Here is a 25,584-nt window from a genome sequence, read left to right as displayed (position 1 = left end):
GGAGAATACCTACGGGGAGGGAGACTGTGTTCCTGTAGTGGACACTGAACAGGAGGAGCCTGTGGCAGACGCAGATAAAGAGAGCCAGTAGTGGACGCAGAATAGATGGCCGACGAGGACGGGAAGAGATTTGCAGATATGCTCCTCAAATTAATGCAGGATCTGTCGAGGCAGATTGAGGTGATGGGGCCGAGATTCACGGCAATAGAGGCCAGACAACAAGAGAGCCCACGAGATTTTCAGATTGGTGAGGGATCAGGTGCATCCCATCACTTGCCAGAGCTGCGTGATACTGCGCAGCAAGTGGCCTCACATGCCCCTACACACTTTACGATGCCCACTTTCTTAGGAGCAGACACGGGGGTCGTAGCCTAGCAAGAGGTAGAACTCGGACATATGGGTGATTATTTTGTAAGTACCAGGCCTATGGGCAGGAGTTCAGGGAAGCCCTCTCATTCAGAGATTTTGTTCAGCTCTAGCGGGATAGCAGACCCCGCGACCATCACAGAGGGTACCGGCATTACCATGATGGCGATACCCATCGTGCAGCGAGTAGGTTCCACTTGCCTACGTTTGATGGCTCATCAAATAGTTCGGCAAAGTCTTGGGTGGAGAAGCTGGACATTTATTTCCAGCTTAACCAGATGTCGGAGGCAGAGGCCATCAAGGTGGCAACATTGCATTTGGATGGCGAGGCCCAGGATTGGTGGTTTCATGGGATGGTTACACTGGGGCACTCCATAGTGACGACATATGCCGAGTTTACTAGGCGACTGATGGAGCGATTTGATTGGAGGGATCCAGAGTAGCATTTCATTGAGTTGACGAGGCTCAAACAGACAGGGAGCCTAGAGACCTACATTGTAGATTTCTTGAGGGTCTCTATGATGGTGCCAGACCTGTCCACGACATGGAGGATCTATATGTATGTTGAGGGGTTAGCAGAGCCACTTCGACGTTTAGTCCGATCCACTAAACCAGCCATACTCCAGGATGCTATCAGCAGGACCCGGGACTTATAGGATGTCTTACCCAGGACCTAGACACCTTACCCCCAGAGACCGACTTTTCAGTCTAAGGGGAAGGATGTGAGGATTCCTCCTCCAAAGGGGAATCCAAGACGAGTACAGCTTGACGACGATGCCAGGAGGGAGCTGAAGAAGAAGCGGTTGTGCTTCACTTGTCAAGAGCCATGGGCACCAGGACATAGATGTGCTGCTGGCAAAGCACATTTTATTGAGGTTTTCTCTGAGAGCAGTGGAGAAGAGGATGACGAGCAGGATGTGGAGGCAGGAGATAGCCATGCCATACAGGGACCTTTGCCACCTCCACCACCAACCATAGTTTTTAAAAACGGCCGTTTCAAAACGGAAACGGCCAAGTTGGTCCGTTCCATTGCCCTTCGGAGTGACTCGATACAAAAAATGGTTTGGTTGGCCGAGTCATTGAATGACTCGGCCGAGTCATGGCTGACTCGGCCAACTCGGCTGTTTCCTGTACTGACTCGGCCAAGTCACAAACAACGGCCTGTAACCCACTAAAGCAACGATTTAACATTATTTTAATGAAATTTTAAGGGGTTTGCTGATTGGTTTGGACTTCAAGGTGTTTTATGAATTAGATAATGTTATTTGGGGTCCATTTCCCCCTCCCGAACCCTATTTAACACACTCAAATGCTCTCTACTATTGATATGCTATTCAAATTTCATGGTAATGTTAAATTCTTAAAGTAAAAGTGACATTCTCCTTAATCTTCATTTTCATCCTTTTACTTAAAATTTTAACATTACCATGAAATGACTCAGGATGTTTGAGAGTGGTTTCGGCCTCATTTGATTTCATATGGAGAAAGTAGAATTTTAGATTTCATTCAAAATCCAGCAGACTTATCAGTTTTTCAGGATTTCAAGATTGGAGGATTGCAATGTTTCCATTGAATTTTGTCATGTATTAGGGTATGGAACTCGTATTTAATCAAGAGCACCAATCCCTCTATGTACCTTGATGTTAGTGACATTGGTTGTCGAACTCCTCTGCGATTCGCTCCCAAACCAGGAGCTTCTAAAAATGTCGCTCCCACTCCCGTTTCACTCCTGCTCCCAAGTAACACAAAGAAGAGAAACCGTTTGGATCAAAAACGGTTAAATGATCTAGTTGATGTCCAATACAACCTCCGGCTTAGATGAAACCATTTGCTGAACAAAAGACCTGATTCAGATCCCATTGTGTTGGAAGACATTGATCCAACATCAGATTGGGTAGTGGAGAGTCGTCCAGCAGAGTTTGATCCTGATGAGGATCTTGATTTAGATTTAGATATCGAGACATCAGTTGAACTTGAACATGCTGTTCAGTTGAATGCAGATCCCAATCCACCAGCCTCAGTCTCACAGCCAGCAAGGACTCCAGTTGTAGGTGCTTCTCTGCTCAACCACGACAGAGGCACAGCCGCATATCTACTCTATCTCAGCTTGCATCTGCTGCAGTTGCACAGCCTGCTAGTGGTACCACTTCTACAGCTGCAGTTGGAGATGATGATGATGATGAGGAGCCATGGGGCCCCCTGTCTGACTCTGATGATGATCCAGAGATTGATCGACATGATCTTGGCTCCTCTGGCAGTAGCTACTAGCCAGTAGCTGTAGTACTAGAACTGGAGTCTGGTCACAATTTACTTTTGTTGTAGAGGCCATTTCTAGCCTCCTTGGTTATGTGTTTTTTGTTTTGAGTCTTTGATCATGTATGACAGTTGACTATGTTTTGCCATTGGGTACCATTTTGATATAATGGATTGGTTCATGAGCCTACTTTGATCATATGTTGTCTTCCATCTATATTATAATGCTGTGTGTTTGGAAACATGAATGAAAATCTTTAAAATTATGTTTTTTTATTAAAAAAAAAAAATATTTAAAGTATTTTTTACGACGACCGAGTCATTGAAATCGAGCCGGCCGAGTCATTACTGTTTTGGAGTCGGAGTCGGAGTTTTAAAACTATGCCACCAACAGCAGGCGGTGAATCTTTTGCACCCACCGGAGGGGCCCTTGCAGCGTTGCAGGGAGTTCCCAAGTATCTGACGTTGTGCGTACGAGGGACAGTGCATGGCCAACGCGTATCAGTTTTGGTTAACAGTGGGGCAACCCACAACTTCATCGATGCACAGATGGTTGAGCGGAGAGGTATTCAGACAGAGAGTTTCGATGGGTTTTCATTATTGGTCCCAGGAGATCAGACCATGATGTGTGCTCGTTATGTTCCAGAGCTTTCAGTGACGATGGGTACCTACACATTGACTGACCACTTTTTCGTGGTGGATATTCCAGACACCAACATGATACTGGGTGTTCAGTGGCTTATTACTCTAGGGAAGGTCACGACGGATTGGAAGACCCTAGAGATGGAGTGGGATGATGAGAAGACAGGGAGGCATGAGAAGATACAGGGACAGCACAGATATCCGCCTCAGACTATGTCGGCCCATCGAATGGAGGCAGTCTTCTAGAAGGGAGACATAGAGTGGGCAGTGGAGCTGCGTGCATCAGAGGCAGGACCTACAGGGCAGACGGTACATCTAGAGATCCAGTCCATCCTTGATCGGTATGCCATAGTGTTTGGAGAGATTCCACTAGGACAGCCACCGGATCGGGGGTTTGAGCACATTATCGAGCTGGAGCAGGGCATCCAGGCAGTGATCACCACCCCCTATAGGCAACCCAAGGCCTATCGGGACGAGATTGAGCGAGCTATCGAGGAGTAGCTGGCACTTGGGCACATTCGTCTGAGCACGAGTCCTTTTGCTTCTTCTGTGGTGTTGGTGAAGAAGAAGGACGGTACATTGAGGATGTGCATTGACTATAGGGCCCTGAACAAGAAGACTCTGAAGAACAGGTACCCCATACCCAGGATCGATGAGTTGATGGACAAGTTGAAGGGAGCATGATTCTTCTCAAAGATTGGTTTGAGATCGGGGAACCATCAGATTCGCGTGAGGGAGCAGGATATTCCCAAGATCACCTTCAGGTGTCACTATGGGCACTTTGAGTTCTTGGTGATGCCTTTTGGGCTAACCAATGCCCCAGCTACATTTCAGTCCTGCATGAATCACATCTTCCGTAGTCATTTGAGGAAGTTTGTGTTGGTATTCTTCGATGATATTCTCATTTATAGCAGGACTTGGGAGGAGCATCTCCAGCACATTGAGACAGTATTGTGTATCTTACAGGAGCAATAGTTCTATGCCAAACTCTCCAAGTGTGAGTTTTGGTTGACGGAGATGTTGTATCTGGGACACATCATAGGGGTGGACGGAGTGAGGGTCCACGAGGAGAAGATCGGGGCCATTAGGGAATGGCCAGAGCCGAGAAACGTGACAGAACTTCGAGGATTCATTGGCATTTGCACTTACTACCGAAAGTTCGTCAAAGGTTTCTCACCGCTTGTTGCACCCCTGACAGATTTGACGAAGAAGGGGGCATTTAGTTGGTCCGATACAGCGCAGCGGGCCTTTGACAGGCTCAAGGAGGTTATGAGCGGCTGCCCAGTGCTTGCGTTGCCAGATTTTACGCAGTCATTTGTCTTGGAGTGTGATGCGTCGGGGGAGGGGATCGACGCAGTATTGATGCAAGGAGGTCATCCTATAGCATTTGAGCATCGAAAGCTCCTTTCGCACGAGAGGTTGTTTCCATATACGACAAGGAGATGTTAGCCATCATGCATGCATTAGCTAAGTACGGGCTTTATTTGGTAGGCAACAGGTTCAGGGTGAGGATTGATCACAACAGCCTCAAGTTTTTTTTGGAGCAGAAGCAGCTACAGGAGAGGCACTAGAAGTGGATCAGTAAGATCCAAGCATATGACTTTGATATTGAGTATGTCAAGGGCAAGAACAACGTGGTAGCAGATGCCCTTTCACGTAGACCAACCACGTTGTCTCTTATGAGCTTGGATATAGATTGGAGGGCTCGACTCTTAGTAGAGTACTCCAAGGACAGGTTTGCGTGTGAGGTTATGGATGGGCAGGTGGCAAATGACAGACACAGGGTGATCGATGAGATCATCGATTACAGGGACCGGATATTCTTGACTGAGGGGTCTCAGCTCAAGAAGAAGGTACTCCAGGCATTACACGATTCACCTTTGGCAGGACATCAGGAGTTTACCAAAACCTACAGGGCCATTAGAGAGAGGTTCTCATGGAAGGGCCTCAAGGAGGACATGCTCCAGCACATCCGGGAGTGCGATGTTTGCCAGAGGAACAAGGGAGAGATGAGCCATCCTGCGGGTTTATTACAGCCTCTTCCCATTCTGAAGGGGAAATGGGAGAGCATTTCGATGGACTTCATCACAGGGTTGCCCACGGTACAGGGCAAGGATTGTATCTTTGTCATCGTTGATCGACTGACGAAGTACGCACATTTCTTTGCCATATCCGCACACTATACGGCAGCATAGGTGGCCGAGCTGTTCTTTAGGGAGATCTTCAGGCTACATGGTCTTCCTAAGACCATCGTCAGTGACAGGGACAGCAGTTTCATGGGCGGGTTTTGGCAAGAGCTTTTCCGATTGGTGGGGACGGAGTTGACACCGAGTACCAGCTATCACCCACAGACGGATGGGCAGACGAAGATAGTTAACAAGTGGCTGGAGGGCTACTTGCATAACTATGTCAGTGGGCAGCAGCGAGCATGGCTGAAGTGGCTGCATCTGGGGGAGTACTGCTACAATACTTCACATCACATGTCCATTGGTATGTCACCATTCTATGCCTTATATGGGTATCATCCTTTATCTTTTGTCGACGTGATGTTTGGTGATAGCAGGGCTCCTAGAGCCAAGATTTGGATCCAAGAGAGTCAGGATATCCTCCGAGCTCTCAAGGATAACATGGCTACAACGCAGAACCAGCAGAAGTTGTATGCCGACAGGGGTCGGGTGGAGAGGCAGTTTGAGGTAGGGGACATGGTCTACCTACGATTACAGCCATACCGACAATCATCACTGAAGCAGAAGGGGGCTAAGAAGCTCAAGCCCCGCTTTTATGGGCCATACAGGGTGATACGCAGGATTGGACAGGTTGCATATGAGTTGGAGCTGCCCCAAGGCAGCAAGATTCATAACATTTTTCATGTATCATGCCTGAAGAAGGCATTGGGGCAGCAGGTGACCGTGACAGATGAGCTACCACCCATGGATGATGAGGGGCATTTGGTATTGCAGCCGGAGGCTATCATTGACGCTAGGGAGAGGCAACTGCAGAGCAGGATGGTCAGGGAATTCTTGGTGAGGTGGAAGAATTTGCCGGATGAGGATGCCACTTGGGAGAGTGAGAAGATCTTACATCATCCATCAATTCAGTTGCTTGAGGACAAGCAACATTTTCCCTGGGGAGACTGTAATATTCCTAATTAGCTATGGCTAATTGGAATATTCGATTTTGTTTAATTTTTTCCTTCTGTAGTTATTTGTAAATAAAAAGTGAGGAAGGGGGAACATAACTCACTTTAGAATAAAAAGTCACTTCCTAGGTAGCACAACGTTGTGACTTAAAGGGGAGCCAAGGGAGCCAAAGGGGGACGCAGAAATGGAGCCCACGCAAACACATGGAGGAATTGCGCAGGAGGAAAAGAACACGTGGCAAGAAGGGACTCACGCAGGAGGAGGTGAACCTAGGGATTGTGAGAGGCAGAGGCTATAAAATAGATAGGATCCCCCTCATTTTCGATCATTCAGTTATGTGCATTTTGAGCTAGTCGTTTTGACTTCTAAGCATGTTGGATATTTAGCTAGTGTGTAGCACTATTTAGTGCATTGAGTGTCTTCGTTCGGAGATCTCACCCTTAGCCCTGGGGGGCTTCGGGTGCTTGCACGTGCAAGGTATTTCCTTTGGTGTTTCAGCAGTAGTTTCATTAGCATTCCAGCAGCAGTTTTAGCAGTGTTTTGGAGGACTGCGCAGCACTAGGAGAGGGACGCAGTTCTGTTTGGTTGTTGTGCTGGATTGGGGTCTTGCAGGTGGATTTTTACTGGGAGATTGAGTATGGGTCCAGCACTTGTCTCATTGGAGGATTTTGGCAGGGTTTCAAGTAGGGTTTCAGGCAGTGTTCCAGGCAGAGTTTAGAGGGGTTTTCTTCAGTGGCAGCGCAGGGCATCAAGGAGCTGCGCAGAACCCCAAGGGGGTGTTTTTCGGGGGTCAGCCATTCCAGGAAAGCTTTCTGGGTTTTTCTGGGTTTCTTGAGTAGAGCTCGAATCCAGAGTTTCAGCTTCTTCCGAGGAGGGGAGTAGCCCCAAATCATCACTTGTTTCCTAGCAGCAGTAGCAACACAGCAGCAACATCCACGCAGAGAGGCCATTTTTGTCATTCTAAGAGTATTTCTTCACTTGCCTTGTGCAAGTTGAGGTGCCATCTGTCTGTTCACCTCTTGTACTAAGTTTATTGCTCAATATAATAAAATGGCTTAGGCTTTTCTCGCTGCATTTCTTGTGTATCTGCTTATATTTCCGGTTTACATTATTATATGCTGTTCCACTGTTATTTTATCACTTCTGGGTTATTATATCATTTGCACATATTTGGTTGGGATTTTTGCTGGGGTTTGAGGAATATTCTGGGTTAGGGATATTACAGTTGATAATATTTTTATTAGATTCCTCTCATCGAGAGGTGTAGGATTGATATAATGATCATCCGATTCCGATAAGTATTCATGGAGATATGAATTTATTTTGATTATGGAAGCCGACCTACAACTCATGTAGGCTCAGAAGCCCAACAGTCGCATTTATTCAAACACCAACGTTGTGTATAAATATAGGAGGACTTTTCCTCATTTGGACTCACTTATCTCATCACATCTCTCTCTCTATTGCGCAGAAAAGAGTCTCTTCTCTACTTGTGCATAAAAGCGTCTCTCTCTCACACATGTGAAGCCGGAAGCTGTTGAACCTGAAGCTGCAACTGCAGATCCAAAGTTTGACTAGCGTTGACCATCATATGTCCTCCTTAGAACTGCGTTGTAGGTCCATCTGGATCTCCTCTGGAAGCCGCAACTTTTGGTGGTGGAATCAAGTCAATCCGACAGACAGTTTGCAAGATATTGACTGCCCTAGTTTGAAGGAAGCTGCTGAAACTAAAGCTGCAACTGCAGAAGTAAAGTTTGACCTGCGGGGACTAGAAGATCTCCTCATCTGAACTGCGTTGTAGGTTCATCTGAACCTCCTCTGAAAGCCGCAACTTTTGGTGGTGGAATCAATTCAATCCGACGGACAGTTTGCAAGATATCGACTGCCCTAGTTTGTAGGAAGCTACTGGAACTGACGCTGCAACTGCAGAAGTAAAGTTTGACCTGCATGGACTAGAAGATCTCCTCATCTGAACTGCACTGTAGGTTCATCTGAACCTCCTCTGGAAGGTGCAACTTCTGGTAGTGGAATCATGCCAATCCAATGGTCGATTTGTGAGATATCGTCTGCCCTGGTTTGATGATGAAGCTGCTCATGCTGATGCTACTGATCTAAGGTTTGCTACTGCTGATATAAATCAGATTTATTATACTATTTCTCTCTGCTGAATTATTGAAGATAAAAGAAGATTTGATCAAAGGGTTTCCCCATAGATTGTGGGGTTTGTCCCTGGCTAGCCGCCAGATCTTGTGTCTTTTGTCTTGGCTTGTTTTCTGTCGATCGTTTAATGTTCTATCTACACTTTACTTTATGTACATGTGATTGCTAATCTGTGGAATATAATAAGAAAAAGAAATAAATTGTTATAAGCATAGAACATACCATATCTTAACAATGAGATCAGTTGAAGACATGCTTCTTTAACTGATTCTCCAAGGTGACTCCTTCACCTATTGTTGTGCTGCATTTCGTCATCATGCTGCACCTTGCTGCACCCCACCGTGCTGCACCATGTTGCACCCATCATCACTATGCTGCATCTCATCATGCTTCATTAGTCATGATTGTACCCATCACTGTATTGCATTATGTGCCATTGCTACACCATGTTGCCATACTAACCTATGTGATGGCTGCACCTTGCTTGCTTGTTGTCCCTTGCTTGCTTGTTGGCCCTAGCATGCTTGTTGTCCTTAGCATGCTTGCTGTTGCATGCTAGCTGTCCCTTACATGCTCGCTGTAACATTGCATGCTTGGCGTATTTGCTGCTAAGTACCATACAACTGTCCCAATGTTAGTTAGTTGTCCCTTGCATGCTGCTCTCCTTTGGAGACAGATGCTCTAGCTGTTCCGACAGTTCCAGCAGTTCCGACTGTTCCCGACAGTTCCGACAATTCCGACAACTCCAGCGGTTCCCGGTAGTTCTCGGAAATTCCGGCTTCTGCCCTTTGCCTCAGCTTTCTCGCCTGTTCTGACAGTTCCGGGCATTTCCGACAATCCCTGGTAGTCCCTTCGACTAAGTTGATTGTTAGCTCCTCCTGAGTGAAATCACTCCATAGGCAATCCTAATTTGGAAGCTTGTTGTTGAAATTTCTAAGTCTATCCGTTAGAAATTTTCTCTGTATTCTTCTGGTTTATTTCTCCTACTTGTTAATTACCAACAAGTTATTTAACTATATAAACATCCAAATAAACATATACAGTCTCAACCATCTACAGATCAACAACTGAAAGAAATAGCAAACACACAAGTGACACCGTTATTTTTGGACACTTGTTCCCAGAAAAACCTAATGCGGGAAAATCGATGCAACAATTTTGAGGGTTGTATTATTATGCAATATATCGTTGAGTACAACTAGGTGACAAACTGGCTCACTCGACAGAGAAAAATAATCGGCAGTAATACCTCTCTATTCGGAAGCAGGTATTCAGAAAACCTGCCCCAGGAAACCCTCTCCAACAACACTGAAGCACTGCATCAGCCCTCCTGGCCTTTGCGTCAGCCTCAAAACCCTCTACGTCAACCCTCTGAGGCACTGCGCAGCCTCTGGGACCGTCTGTGTCACTCCTACTGCCCTCTGCGTGGATGACACAGGCCCTCTGGCCTTTGTGCTGTCTCTGTTGGGTTCTGCGTGGCTTGCTTTGGCTTCTGCGTCTACCTCTCTGCCTCTATGCTGGTCTCGCAGCACTATCTCTACCTCTCTTTCTAGTACTCACTGCCCTTCATTGTTGATCACTGATTTGATTTTACTTAGCAACCCTGCTCTAGTAAATTGAATGACTGATCACTCTGGTGTGTTCTCCAACTGACCCTCAAGCCTCCTCTTATACTTTTCTTGTTGGTCCTTCAATGGTCGAGATTACATCTCTAATTAGCGACTAAGATTAGATTTGGCTTGATCCATGTCTAACCCAGTTTTATATTAATACCTATTAATACCTACTAATATTTTATTTTTACTAAGTTTAGACTTAGGAACTCCATTAAAAATATTAATTATTTTAATATCTCCCAAACCGGTTAGAATTTGCCCAAACCATTTCTGGGTCTTGGAGATCTCTCATGTGCTCTAGCCTCTCCACCAATTTTCATGGCTAGAGCACATCCAATGCTACCCCAAATCAACACTTGTCACGCCCTGAGACCACCTAGGCAAATGCACACCATTCCTTGGTAAATGCATTGAGTGCTATATGCACTAGCTCATCATTTGCTGGATTCTCTCCTACTGTAGTGAGTACATCTCTGATAGACTGAATCCTAGTGAGACAGGTGGTTACATCTTCGCCCTTGTTCATCTTGATGATCCTTAGTCTTTTCTTGAGGATCATTTTTCTACTCTTAGACAAATCCTAGTACAACTTGACAATGGCATCCCACATCTCCTTTGTTATTCCCTTTTCTGCAATATGTGGGACGAGATGATCCCTGACTCCATCAAAAATCATCCTCTTGGCTTGGGCGTCATCCCTCCTATACTCGTGAAACTGGATGGGATCTTTTGGCACAACAATAACTACTGTAATGAACTCCTTCAGACATTGCTCATCTAATAGAAAGAGCATCCAAGCCTTCTACATATCAAAGTTGGAGGCTTCATCCATCATGTCTTAATCTCTCTCAATCATGTTGCGGCCATCTCTGGAAAATCTGCGAACTCAATTCAGTTGGAAGAATTAATAAACTAGGTTATGAAGCCCTCGTGTTTTCTCTTCCAAGCCCTGCGTTGATCTACTCCTACAAAACCCTTTTGTGGCAAACTATTGCGCTAAATTTGCACTTTAGTGCATTGGTCTCTCTGATCTACACCAACCTCGCTCTAATATCATGTGAAATTTTGACGATTGTAGCTACTAGTTATTGTTCTCCTAACCTATGCAATTTATTTGTCTTTTGTAAAATTATTACGACAAATAACGAACAATCCACTACTGCGAACTTCAAAAATAAAAAATGTCGCTGAAAATAAAATGTTGGAACTAAGAAAATAATGCACGCACACAATTGATGACTCCAACATTTTTGGACAATCGCCCTTGGAAAAACCTCGAAGGGAAAACCAGTGCAATAGATGAGGGTTTTATTATTATTAATCTTCAACAATTTGAGAGTACAATGATTTGATTGCATGATACTGGCAAAGCTCCAATAAATAATAATCTCCATTGGAAAAATAATATGGAGATACAGAGTCTCCTCTGCAAATCGAACTGCCCTCTCCCAAGCCACTCGCTCTTCTCCCTAGCACTTGTGCATCCTACCAAAAATGCACACTGTAGCTTCGGGATAATTCGCACAACCTCTGGGAAGCCTTCCCTGCAAGTCGTTTTGCCTCCAACAACTCCTTTGACTCACTTGCTCTTTCTCCAAATCATAGATTCGACATTGACAAATTGAAACGAGCTCCTCTGGGCAACTCACATTGGCTAACTAGCTAGTCGCACTAGCTGAATTGGTCTCCTCTGCAAATAAATTCAGCCTCCTCTTCCTGTCACTCGAACATTGGAAAATATGAGGAAATCTTCTCCGGAATCCTACTCCCAAATCTTTTTTGGAACCCCTTTGTCAGTGTCTCCCTCTACTTCAACTGTGCCCTTGTTGAATCACTGCAACTGGGTAAGTTGAACTGCTAGAGTGTCCTGTGTGTTTTCTCCAAACTCCGTCAACTTTCTTTTATAATCTTCTGTTGGGCAACCAACGACCATGATCACATCTCGATCAATGACGAAGATCATCTTGACTCCATCAAGTGACTTTTCCAGAAGTCTCTAGGGAAAAATCAATTTCCCTTAATTAATCTGATTTAATTAACCAATTTTCCTAAGTGAGACTTAGGAAATATTTAATAATTGGTCAATTAATCTAATTGAGGTGTTTCTAAGGCTTTTCTCCTAAATCTAGGTTTTGGAGATTTTGTGTTCCTTAGCCTCTTAGACACCATTGAGACTAGAACACCAGTCTGCTGCTGCCAAAAACTAACAAGAAATACTTCTTTGATTTCTTGTATGAATATATGAACTAGCAGGTGGTATTACTTCAACATGGGCTCAAAGCATGTAGAGGAGAAGCTGAATATTTTGTGGGATGTTCGCAATGCTCCTTGTGGGAAGCAAGTGGCAGTTTATCATATCTGTGACTATTCTTCTATTCTGTTACTGTCACTATGCCATACAAAGTGCATACTGATATCTATATATATAGATATATGTATGCACAAAGGATTACAATGACATTGTTTTTCTATTTAACGAAGGGGTGATAAGTTATGCCTCACGTGAAAGGGTGTGTGTTGGGGGGCGAGACTTATTACATTTTACACTTATTTCGTAATATGATATTTAGTTATATCACATAATTTATATTATTGCCTATTATGTTCATCAGTAGCATGTATTATGTTTTATTATTTTAGCAGTTGACTTTTGTTACACTAGAAGAAAGGGAATTTCATTTCTAATCCCATGGAGAAAAAACAGTATTTAAACATTGGATGAAACGTTGTTTTTCTCCAGTCATTGTTGCTTTCTTTATTTTATGAACTTATTCTCCAAGGAACTCTTATTGTCAGTGTCAAGATGTTATTGTGCAACCTAGAGTGCTTATAAACATGAAAAGGTCAGGTGTTGAATTAAAGTATATAGTATATTTCTAGATGTAATAAGCATCTTGGAAACAATATTCATTGCAGATACAAACCATCAACATCCTTGCACATTGATTGAAAAGCCATAACGTCACCCCTTATACTATCTAATTATGACTTTTGCAAATTACATTGCAATCGTGCAATTGTACCAATTTGAAAAGCTGGAACTATTATGCGAGTGAAATAATGTATTTTGCTGATATTGGTTCATTTGTGACTTGTTTATATTATTTTTCAGGGTCCAGTCAACTATGTTACTCTGCACTGTGTAGAACCAGGTTTGAGACCATTAGCAATGGCAATGTGTATTGTGTCCATACACATATTTGGTGATGTGCCATCATCTCCCCTTGTGGGCATTCTCCAGGTTTGTTTGATTCACTGTGAATTGGCATTTTTTTAATGTTTCTCGTTCCTCTTACTATTGCGCAACACTATGTTTAACTTGGACATATTGCTTCTTATCAGATTATGCTGATTGACCTCCAAAATATGTATAACTCTTTAGGCCTCCAAAATATGTATAACTCTTTAGAACGTTTGATTAGTGTTCATTAAAACTCTAAAGATTCAAGTTTCTTTGGAATGACTTATTCTATGCAATATACAGTGGATTACTATCAACCACAATGTAGTTTTCACAATGCATACTTTTCTAGATCAATATATTTGACCCATTTTGAAACAAAATTGTTTGTTTGTTTATTACAAGATTGTTTGTTCAACTTCTTTCTATAAAGTACTATTAGTTGTTGTTACCACTCGTACTCATGCTTAGATTTAAAAGTCCTAACCACAACAGGAGAACCTAGAAGCAACTAGAAGGCAAACCATCCACTATTGTCTCGGTGGCCTTGGCCCACACTTTAGACTGAGGGATCCTAGTGTAGGGGGTTGTCCCTAAGATCTATCTAGCTAAATCACGTAGAATGGGGAGGGTTCAATAGCTAGAATTGACAACGAAATCTAGAAACCAATAACAAATTTGCATTTAAAGATAAAATAAAAATTGAGTGTGCAAATTACTTATTAGATCACTTAAAAATTAAAATTGACATAAGTTCCAAATAATTTATGAGTTATGCACATGTTTTTGTATAAGAGTACTGGAAAAGACTTAAATGAGTGTGATAATTGTTAAATCTCTAATACTAGATCCGATTTATTTATACCTCAACAATTATTTTATACAAAGCGTGAAATTTCTGCTACCCAGAAGGTCGTAATAACCCAGTTTATTATTCCTATTACTCATACACAGCAAATTTAAATCTTTAGCTGGAATAATGAATAAAAACATAAATAGCACAATTCACCAAAAAAAAATTGCAGTGGAATACATGAGAAACCATTCACACAAATGATACAAATATTTTTGGACAAATGTCCTTGGAAAAACCCCAATGTGGGGAAAACCACTCTTCAGTCGGAGCATTTTATTATTATCTTCAGCAGATCTGCTATTAGGAAATTACATAAACTGTTACAACAAGACTCCGACAAATTTATCTTCCCCACTGCTGATCAAATCAAACTAGGAAAACCCCACGACTTCCCTTCTACAAATCACACTGCCTCTCGACAACTCGCACCACCTCGCCAACAATTCACACTGCTTCCTGGCTAATTTGCACAACCTCCTGGAAAACTGGCGTTGACTCTGGAAAACTCGCACAACCTTTGTAAACTCATTCTGGGAACTTGCACTACCTCCAACAACTCGCGCTGGCTGATCTACCAATTCACATTCGCACTGCCTCTGGAAAATAACTTGGCCTTCTCTACAAACATTAAATTGGCTAGCAAAACTCCCTATAAAACTCGTAAGCTAGAAGTTTTCTTGGATGAAGAATAAACACTGCAAAAGTTTCCTCAATTACTGTTGTCGAAACCCTCTCGGTGTCTCACTGAAAGCTCACCTAACTCAACTCACTCTATGTTAATGGCCAAGATCAACTTAGAAACTTTCTACAAGCTTCTAGAGGCAAATCCATTGGATTTTTGTTGTTATGGTTGATCTTCATATTTTATTGTTATAACTAATCTTATTCACACCTTTTTGACTTCTTATTTTAATTTTCAAATAACGTTCAACAAACTTCCCTTCCCTTCTCTGATATTTCATTTAAACCTTATATAATTTTGAATAATTTTCCCAACTCTACCTCTTCCTAATATTAATAATAATAATTTCTAATTAATTATTTTAATATTTAACCAAATATTTTAATTCTAATTTAATCCTAATCCAATAATTTATTTCTTATTCTTACAACTGACCCTTTTATTCGTTTATTCTTATTTGACTAATTATATTCTCAATAACGTTCACAAAAATCCCCTAAAGGTCAGATCTTTTATCTATTTACGTGTGATCTAGCCTCTTCGTATCGATTATATAGCTTTCTATCCCTAAATGGGTGAAGTGTTTACCCGAAATATTGGGCACTCCAATGATACTGTGTAGTATTATTCCAGAACAAACTCGCATCAAGAAAATTATGAATGTGGAAACCTACATAATAAAATATAAGACATGTTCTTCATGTCGTTTTCAAAAGAATAACTTTGAATTTTTCAATTTGAATTTTTTGCTCCAAAAAGGTCAAGTCGACCTAGCTTGTTGTGACACCCATTCAGCCTCCCAGAATCTATATATAAGGCATTCGACCTCCTCCTCTTGGCACCATTCGATCTCACACACAAGGCATAGTATCTTCTGATGTAAGTGAAGGAGAAAAGGACAAGAAGGACAAAGATGAATCCAACATCTTCTCTATCCATTTGACCTCGCACGTGTGTACTTTATCTCTTTGTTGACTTTTCATGTGTGGCATAGTTTCGGGGCATATTTGAGCAACAAGTTTGAGTTTTTCTGGGTGCAGAATGAGGCAAAAATCTGGCCTTAGTAGAGTAGATCAGGCCGAGTCTATTAGGCAGATAAGAAAACAGTTTGACCAGGTTTGACCTGAGTACTCTTGCTGGCCTGTTTGACTTTATTTTGACTGGAAAATATCAGCTATATCTCTCTCTGAATTGAATAATTTCTCTAAGGAAAAGGTTGTTGGGCTTTTCCCCCAAGTGGGTTTTCCCATGGTAATTCTTGTGTTGTTTTTGTGCACCATTGTTTCATTGTGATCTATATTGTTCTACTGCTTTTTATGGTTGAATTTCTAAACTATAATTGCTTAATGATTTGCTGGAAGTGCTAAAGATAATCGCCATATCATTGTAAGTAGTTTTCAGTTTCAGAAATAAGTGTTTGTATCTATTGTACTTGAAAAATCAACATGGTATCAGAGCTTTGGTAAAGGTAAGCTTTTGAAATCATAATTTTGCAAATTTAATGTTTGGACCAGATCTATGACCATGGGTTACTATACTAAGACAGAGGGTGTTAGAAATTTCAGGGCATGGAAGACAACGATTGATCTTATTCTTGCAGAAAATGATTTTTGGATCGTGTAAGGGGCAAAGAACCACAAGATGATAAAGGGAAAAATAGATACAAGAAGAATGAAATCATAGTCATGAGAATTATTGTAGAGTCCATCAGAGATCATCTAATTCCATATGTTTTAGGTTTGGATTTTTCAAAGAAAATGTATGATGTCCTAATTGGATTGTACACCTCAAATAACATTGATCAGAAAATGAGTTTGAAGAATGAACTTCGTGATGTTAAAATGACAAAGACTGATACATTGGCTTCATATATTATGAGGAACTCCTAATTGAGATCAACTCCAAGCTATTGATGAAGTTATTCTTGATTCATAACTTGTGACTACAACAATTAATGGATTTCCTTACTCATGGGTTTTGTTTGCATCTAGTATTGTGGCAAAAAGGAAGTTCCAAGTTTTGAGGAATTATGGACCTCATGTACTAAAAAAGAGACTAGATTGATATTGTTACCACAAAATCTAGCAAGCCCTAAGGAGGGAAAGCCTATAGGACAATGAGCTAGACAAAGTGTTGCTTTCTCTTTATGGACTTTCACCAATGGAAGGAGTCTTGGTAGGATGGATAATCACCTCTGATAAATATTCAAGGGTTTGTGGTGCTAGGTGATGAGGTAGGACCTCTCAAGGGAAGCTTTATGTGGTAATATGACACTTCTAAAGGTTCTTTGCTCCCTCTAAGAGACCTAGAAAGGACTTGTGCAAGATCAAGGGTTTTGTGAATTAATGTGGACAAAGGTACTCCTAAGATCAAGATAAGGAGGAGAAAGGAATTCTTATGATTTACTTCTATGAAAATTCCTTGATTGCAATTAACTAGATATTTATCTCCTAACTGTTCTTAGTTTATTTGTTATTATGCAAATATCGATAAACTCACAATTGCAATCTTCACCAAAATAAAATATGTTGCAAAAGATAAAATATTGGAATTGAGAAATAGATGCACACACACAATAAAAATCGACACCTATATTTTTGGACTAATAGTCCTTGGGAAAATCACTGCAACAGATGAGGGTTTATTTTATTATTATGCAACAATAAAAATCTGAGTACAGTATCTGCATGCCCAACTGGCAATCCTCTAGCAAATATTCTCGCAAAATAATTATGAGAAAATTCTCCCTCTGACAAACAACTCGGCCTCCCTCTGGCATGCTCGCACTACCTCCTAGATGCTCGCACTGCTGGCCGACGCAGTTCATACGACCTCTGGAATTGCTCCAAACTGGGTCGCCTAACCTTCTCTTGCCACTGGAAAAATTCTCTCTACCTTCCAGAATGTCTTTCCAGCCTCCGACAACTTGTCCAAACCCTTCCTAGCAATTCGCTCGATTGGACTGGCAAACTTACACCTCCTAGACGACTCTCTATATAGAATATTTTAGCCTCCCTTCTGCGGACTCTCTGGCATTGGAAAAGGCTTCAAAACTCTCTATTGTTTCTATCTCAATCACTAATTCTCTCCTTCTTTGGCTCGAACTCACTTCCATGCTAAATCTCTGCCACTGGATAGCTCAATCTGCCAAGGAACTCGCTCCCCTCTTGTGTCCCTCTCCAACCCATTGACTTTCTCTTATAATCTCTTGTTGTAGCTTCAATGACCACAATTAAATCGTCATCAATGGCTAAGATCATCTTAGACTTATTCGCGTGAGTCTCTAAAGCATTCTCGATCTTCCTTAATTAATTCCCATTAATTAACCAACTTCCTAAGTTAGACTTGGGAAAAAATTAAATGATTGCTAATTAATTTAATTAACGCTTTTCACAAGCTTATCTTGCAAAACCTTTTCTAGGATTTGGAGATCTTGTGTTCCGTAGCCTCTTAGACACAAATTGAGACTAGAACACCTATCTGATGCGACAAAATCTAACTCTCCCTATTAGCGAGAAAGGTGTTCTTTCTTCACCCAACATCTCTACTCCTTTGTAGCTAGACCACGTTGCTGGTGTTTGACATTTGTAACAACCTCTCACTATCCACCAAGCTACTGCGCATACTCTGATTCATCTGCTAACCCTATAGCTGAACCACTGCATTTTCGTTGTTGTTGACACTGCATTGTGCCTCTCTGCATTGCTACCAACACTACATGTGCTGCTTCTAATCTCATGTTACTGCTGCTGCTGCAACTATTGCAACTAAGAGCTAATCTACTATCCCTACAATTGTGTTCTGCAACTATCCCTTGAGTGTTTGACTGCAACTCGTTCTTCTCTGTCTACTAAGTATTTGACTACGCCCCTCCAGTATCTGACTGAAACTAGTTCTGCACTGTCTCTCAAGATCTAACTGCACTTGCTGACATATGATCCTCCTACTACTGTATTGTGGGCCCCCGTAGCAAAGGTAATGATCTGTGAGGAAACACCTGTCTGATGTTGTGCCTCCTTGGACCCTACCCATCTTGCAACTCTGAAGTACTATGCTCCTCCTTCTGGAGGCATAGTCGCTATCAATGCAAACTCCTCCAACTTAGAGGTTAACTCGTCTATCTCTACCGAAGCTGCGGTCTGTTGCTCCCCTTTCTTCTCCTTCTTTTTCCTAGGACACTAGGTGTTGTAGTGACCAAAGTCACCACATTTGAAGCATTTGATCTTCGATAGATCCTTCTTCTTCTTTTCACACCGTTTGAGTTTTGTCCCTGACTTGGACCCTTCTTTGCCTTTCTCTTATTGGCAGGGGCTACATTCTCCTCCTCTTCAACCTTCGACCCTTTGCTACTACTGTTGGTAGTGCCCTGGACAAGACTAAGCCTTAGCTCCTCTTGTGTGAAGTCACTACAAAGACATACCCAATCTGGCAATTTGTCTCGTCTAGTAATTCCCAAGACAAACATTGCCCACTCTCCGGTAAACCTATTTAGAGCAATTCGTACAAGTTCACTATCCTTTGATTTCTCTCCTACAACTGCTAGCTCATCTCAGACATTCTAAATTCTGGTGAGGTAGGGAGTCACGCCTTCACTCTTCTGCATCTTTGTGGTCCTTAGTTGTTCGTTGAGAATCATCTTACGATTCTCTGATGGATCTTGGTATAGCTTCACAATGACATCCCGTGTTTCCTTTATTGTATTTTTATCTGCAATATGCGGGAGGATATGATCCTGAAACCCGTCTAGGACCATCCTCTTTGCTTCAGCCATATCCTTCTTATACTTGTGAAAGTGGATAGGGTCCGTTGGTATAGATATGGCTGTTGTCACGAACTCCTTTAACCCATGCTCATCCAAAAGCAATTGCATCCTAGCCTTCTAGACACCAAAGTTTGAGGCTCCATCAAGTCTATCCTGATCTTTGAGACTTGTTGTGGTCATATCTGCGAAACTCAAATAATTGGAGACTGAAACTGAAAATCTCCATCTCTTCTCTGCTTGGGCTCTCTTATGCTACTTTCACTCCCTTAGGAATGCATAGATCTACTATTGCTTGCCTCCAGAAATCCTTCTCCAACTCTCAACTGCCTGCTACACATCCACTAGGAAACTCGCTCAACCTTTTGGAAGCCCTTCTCAAAATCTGGTATACGATGTGTTGCTCCTGAAGCTCGTACTCACTGACTAGCAAAACTGCTACGACCTACTGTTTTTGGAAATTTTGGATTTCCTCCTAGATATGGATCTAGAAATTCCTTGAGAAATTCTAGAAAGTGTGCTTTTTTCTCTTCCTGTCCCTGCACAAATATGCAGTTGAAACTGTTGCTAAATCATTGCATTGATATCTTCTCAATGAATTCACTGATCTGCTCACCAAAACCCTCTATTTGACAAATCCACTACCTACAAATTATGCTTTTGAGGGTATTTGAATTTTCCTCCACTTGGAACTAGAAACTGAACCCCACTGCCTCTACAATTTGCACCTCTGGTTGACTTGCGCAAATCTACGGAAATTGTGTCCAAATCTCCCTCTGAAGCTGCACAATTTTCCTCCTCTTGTTTCTGAGCCTCTGATATGATCTTCAATGCTCTGACACCATGTGAAAATTCTTGATTGCAACTGTAGTTTGTTTGTTATTGTGGCAAATATCGATAAACTCACAATTGCAATATTCACCAAAATAAAATACACTGTGGAAAATAAAATACTGGAATTGAGAAATAGATGAACACACATGATAAAAATTGACATCAATATTTTTGGACTAATAGTCCTGTTGTCGCATAGATTGTCATGACAACGCTCAGACCGAGGGCTATCACCCTGATCCCCGATCTCTCCGTTTAAGCTTATCTCCCGCGGCTAAGGGGGGTAGACCTTATGAGATGATGAAGACCAACTGTGGACCAGTTGGGTTGGGAGACACGAAGAAACAAGCACTAAATTGATTTTGTTAAGTTAAAAGACCAGTGCCTTATAAAATAAATGATTAAACGATTATTTATCAAATGCTGCAGAGATATAAGCTCATTAACAATCGTTTTACCATCAAACAACAGAGATCAACTTTAACCACATGCGAGATAATCAATAAATGCTTCATGACTTAATGATACTCCAGCAATTAAAATTTCGAAAGATAAAGTGCTTCAACCACGTAAAAAGCTAACTAGAAATCACATTCATGTAGTTAATCTTCAAATGAACATTAAAGCATGTTTAAACATTGATTCCCACATCAAAATTTTAGCTTCAGCAGAAAAGATGAAACCTAAGAAATTCCCGAGCCAAGACTGAAATTGGCAAAAATTTTCCCAAAATATTTTTATATTTTTCAGATAAAGCAAAACTTAAAACTAAATGAAACCTTTAAATCAAAAATATTAAAATCTAAAAAAAAGAAACCTTTTATCAAAATCTAAACTATAAGAAAAGAAATTCTTTATGCTTTTTAAAGTTTTATAATTTTTTTTTTTTTTTTTTTTTTTTTAAACAAAACTTAAAATTAAAATCTAAACTAAAACTAAAACAAAACTTGAAATTATTAAAATCTAATCTAAATCTAAACTAAAGTCTAATAAAAATAAAAAGATTTTTTTTTTTTTGAAATTCTAAACAAAACTAACTAAATTCAAAACAAAATTAAACTAAACTAAAAACCAAAGACAAAACCTAAAACTAATTCTAAATGAAGTTTAAAACGGAACAAAAGGAAAATCAAATTTTTATTATTTTATTTTTTATTAAAGTCTATCTTTTAAACAAAATTAATTCTATTTAAAAAAAAATAAAAAAAATCCAAGATAAAAAAAAACTTAAAACTTAAGGCTACACTAACCTAACGTAAAGATTAAATGTATCAACTCTAAGACTAACTATGCCTAAAACAAAATAAAGCACTAACACTTGAAATGAAATCGATCTAAAAATCTAAACGAAAGAAAATTTAAATCTAATGAATCATAAATGTAATGTTAATAAAACATGAAACGTATAAAATAAAAAGAAAAAAGGAACTAAATCTAAACCCTACCGTGCATAAAAGAACAACCTTTATTTGTTTTAATGTGCGTTGTGTGTGCAGGTGAACTCCACGGAGGATGCAAGATACGGCTCGAAGCAAATGTGGCTGCGGAGAGGGAATACACGGCTGGTGATAGCTGCGTGGAACGATGGCTGAGTTTTTTTTTTTTTCTTTTTTTGATTGCAGGTTTGCGTGGGACGTTGAGGGACACAGTTGCAGCAGTTCAATGATGGAGTATGACTGCGTGGGAGCTGGAGCTGGCGAGGCAATGTGAAGCTTGGAGGCTGCGTTGCGGATATGTTGTAGGTTGATAGAATTGAAGGATGGCAGACGAAGGGATATGTGTATTGTTTGCAGATTTGAGAGCAGCGTGTGAAGGAATCGTTAATGATAGAGTCTTTATTATTTTGCTTGCCGTACAGGTTGAAAGCAATGAAGAAATGAGACAGAAAAAAATTGTGGCAACAGCGTGGGATGGGCTGTGTAAGGGATATAGATTTGCAGACAGCAGAATGGAGGGCATGAAGAATGACTGCGGGATTCGATAACTGCTTGGAAGGGGTTTGGAGCAGCAGGAAGTAACCTAGAAATTTTCCAGATTTTAAAATTCGAACCCAAATCACAAAAGAAAATTTTGAAAACAGAATCGAAATCTTTCTGCTCAGAAGAAACCAGGCAGTCAATCTGCAAAATTTCCACCAGAACCTCTAAATATTTTCCAAGAATCTTAATAAAATTTTGAATCAGCTGCTTCAGATTGTGAAAACCCCACAAAAATTTTTAAAATCTGTACTTGCAACCTGTAAAAACAAAAAACCCAGAAGTAAAATGTGCCAAAAATAAACTGAAAACCCTAAAACCAGCTAAACAATTTACAGTATTTACAGATCTAAGGCTCTTTAGTAGCCAGATTTGTCAATAATCACAGTAGTATTATCAGAATTTAATTTTAATGTGAGACACTTCAGAAAACCCTGCATGCATTCATAAAAAATTTCAAATGATAAGCCCAGGATCAAGAACTGGCTGGGCTCTTTCAGAAAACACAATCCGAGAGTTGGCTGGTTCAGCCGAGAACTTCCCCTAACGCCCGGTAATCTGAAAAAAGGATTTCCTGCACAGCTTAAAATCAACCACTAACATAGAGGGAGAAAACAATAGTGAAACCCCGATCAAATGGAGATACCTGCCACTATATTTCAGAATCTAAACTATCATTCAAACCCCAAAGATCAGACAAGATACCTGTGCCTAGATCAATCTTCATGAAGCTATCATCAATGGCTGAAAATAAAATTATGCAGAAAAAATAGAACAATCTTACAGCATTTTCAGAAGAGTAACACCAGCAAGATTTTTAACCCCAAAGTCTTCTTTATTGCACAAAAAAATGACTACAAGAGAGCTTTCTTTTGCACCAGACTCTCAGATCAAATCTCCTCTCAAATGACCCCTAGCACCCTATTTAAAGGAAAAATTCCCAACAGCTAGTTCGAGTGATCCATGTCAAAATGATCTCGACCGTCGATGAGGATCAAGACATCTCTTAATCTCATCCGTCGAATTTTTTAATGCATTAAAAATTGAAATTCTGCATTTATTTACTCAAAAATATTATTATTTTATTATTTTTAGGTTTTTACTTTATTTTATTATTTTTATTTATTTTTTTTATTTATTTTATAATTTATTTTATTATTTATTATTTTTTTAATTTTTAAATTTATTTTTAAATGGATCCTCGAACTTAGCCTTTGGAAAAATCACCTAGGACCTAGGACTTAGGACTTATGAGGGGATTAAAACATTTTCTAACCCTCAAGACACTTTACATCATGAATTTTACAACTTTACATCTTAAGGGGGAGAACCCATTTGACATAGACCCTCATAAACCACCCAGTTCTGCGACACAACTATAATCTAGCAGATTAACACACTAGGATTCTCCTAAGATTCTAATGAAAAATCCATTCCGACTTTGGTGTTAGGCTGAAGGAAAACTCTGCTGATCATGGATCGGTGAGACAAAAAAACCTTCCGAAACGTAGATTATCACTAGAAAATTAGGTCCACCTATGAAATTTACATACATGACTCATATCTGTTAAGATTATTTACAATTCACACATGCAGACTGGGTTTACAACATAATATGATCAACTCGATGATGACTGTTGAATGGCACGGACATGTCGATCAAGTGCTATCCCTTTTTGCGAAGAAAAGGGGGGGTACTGCTATGGGTAGTTGACACGTAGTGGTCAACATCTGGCTCCACTTGGGGACACGTTGCTGCACTGCAGGAATGTGAGAATCTAGAATCTGCATCCACGCAATACACAATAAAACATAAGTAGCGTCCATCTAAAAATCATCATATAATTTTAAGCACAGGAAAGATATAGGCTCTTCATTTATTAACTATCTAGTAACATGGAAAGTAAATCTATTCCTAAAACAGAAATGAAAATGCTGAAAAACAAGGAGTAGGGTTAGAAATACAATACAAAGGATGCCCCATGGCATCATATGTTTTCAATATAGTGTATACTGAGCATTTGCCTGCTTTTAGGAAAATCTGTCGGCTGCTTGTCGGATGTGCCATGTCCAATTCTGCATATGGTAGGATTTTTTCCTATCTGAAAATCAAGCTGCTCGCGGCCGTCTGATGCATCAAACCTTCTTCTCGTTCTCTTTCTCCTGCGTTTTTTCTTCCTGGCAGGCTATATTACTGATGATGTGGAACTTTCTGTTTCAAAGCTCTTAGATGATGTAAGATATGTGTAACATGTCTTTCTTCATCTTGCATCTGATCTTTATCGTTTTTAATTTTATCTGGATCACCTTCAATTAACCACCTTTCAATTGAACCAATGACCTCCTCACAATAAGATGGAGCTTGTTGCAGCAAATGAGAAGGCTCCTGATCTATTGATGTTTTCTGGTTTCTTTCATCCTTAATCCACTGTTGAAATTTATGTACCTGTATTGTAATGGCATTTATCTGGCTAGAGTGTTCAACTTTCATAGCACTGATTTCCCGGGCATGATCTTCTTCCATGGTCAATAACCTTTTCTGAAGACATATCTGATTAGCTTCCATATCTTTTATTACTTTATTGTCCTTTTCCTTTATGGTCATCAAGCAATGCTGCATAGAGTTTATCTCTTCCTTATGATTTGCTTGTATGGTAGCCAACTAATTATTATGATCGAATTTCATGATAGTCATTTCTCCATCCATAGTTAATAACTTGTTTTGCATAGAATTAATTTCCCTATCATGATTAGCTTTCATGGTCGCCATATTTTCCTCTAACCCTGATAACTTGCTTTGCATAAAACAATTTTTGTGTCATGATTAATCTTCATGGCCTCAATTTCCTTAGTATGCTGATTTTGCTTGATCTCCATCTCCCTATTACGTTTTTCCAGGTGGGTGCATAAAGTTCTCACATCATTGACGTAATTAGTTTGATTAATCTCCATATTTTTTACCAGCAACATTAGTTCTTGTATAATTTGCTTTTGATCTTCCTTTTCGTTGTCATTTGTCCCTGCTTTTCCACTATCATGGACTTGATCTGCAATAGTACAGGTGGATGACACATTCTGATATGAAGAATTGTCTTGGAATCTTTCACCGACAGCTGGAC

The 25,584-nt window shown here is 40.6% G+C and overlaps 1 protein-coding gene across 2 annotated transcripts in view; it reads left to right on the top strand.

The window, feature by feature from the left end:
- The window catches only part of LOC149261988 (putative sphingolipid transporter spinster homolog 2), a 486,467-nt gene that overhangs the window by 409,461 nt on the left and 51,422 nt on the right, over positions 1 to 25,584 (top strand). For both annotated transcript variants that reach the window (XM_089423163.1, XM_089423158.1), the window contains one exon: positions 13,290 to 13,418. In XM_089423163.1, coding sequence (XP_089279289.1) covers positions 13,290 to 13,418 — 129 coding nt within the window. The remainder of the gene's footprint in view (positions 1 to 13,289; positions 13,419 to 25,584) is intronic.

The sequence above is a fragment of the Pinus tabuliformis genome, chromosome 6 (assembly GCF_031772625.1).
Source record: "Pinus tabuliformis cultivar Carrire ecotype Pingquan chromosome 6, CPIR1, whole genome shotgun sequence".
NCBI classification, from domain to species: Eukaryota; Viridiplantae; Streptophyta; class Pinopsida; order Pinales; family Pinaceae; genus Pinus; species Pinus tabuliformis.
Note: the sequence above shows the minus strand (reverse complement) of the source record. Positions and strands in the feature narration are given on the sequence as shown.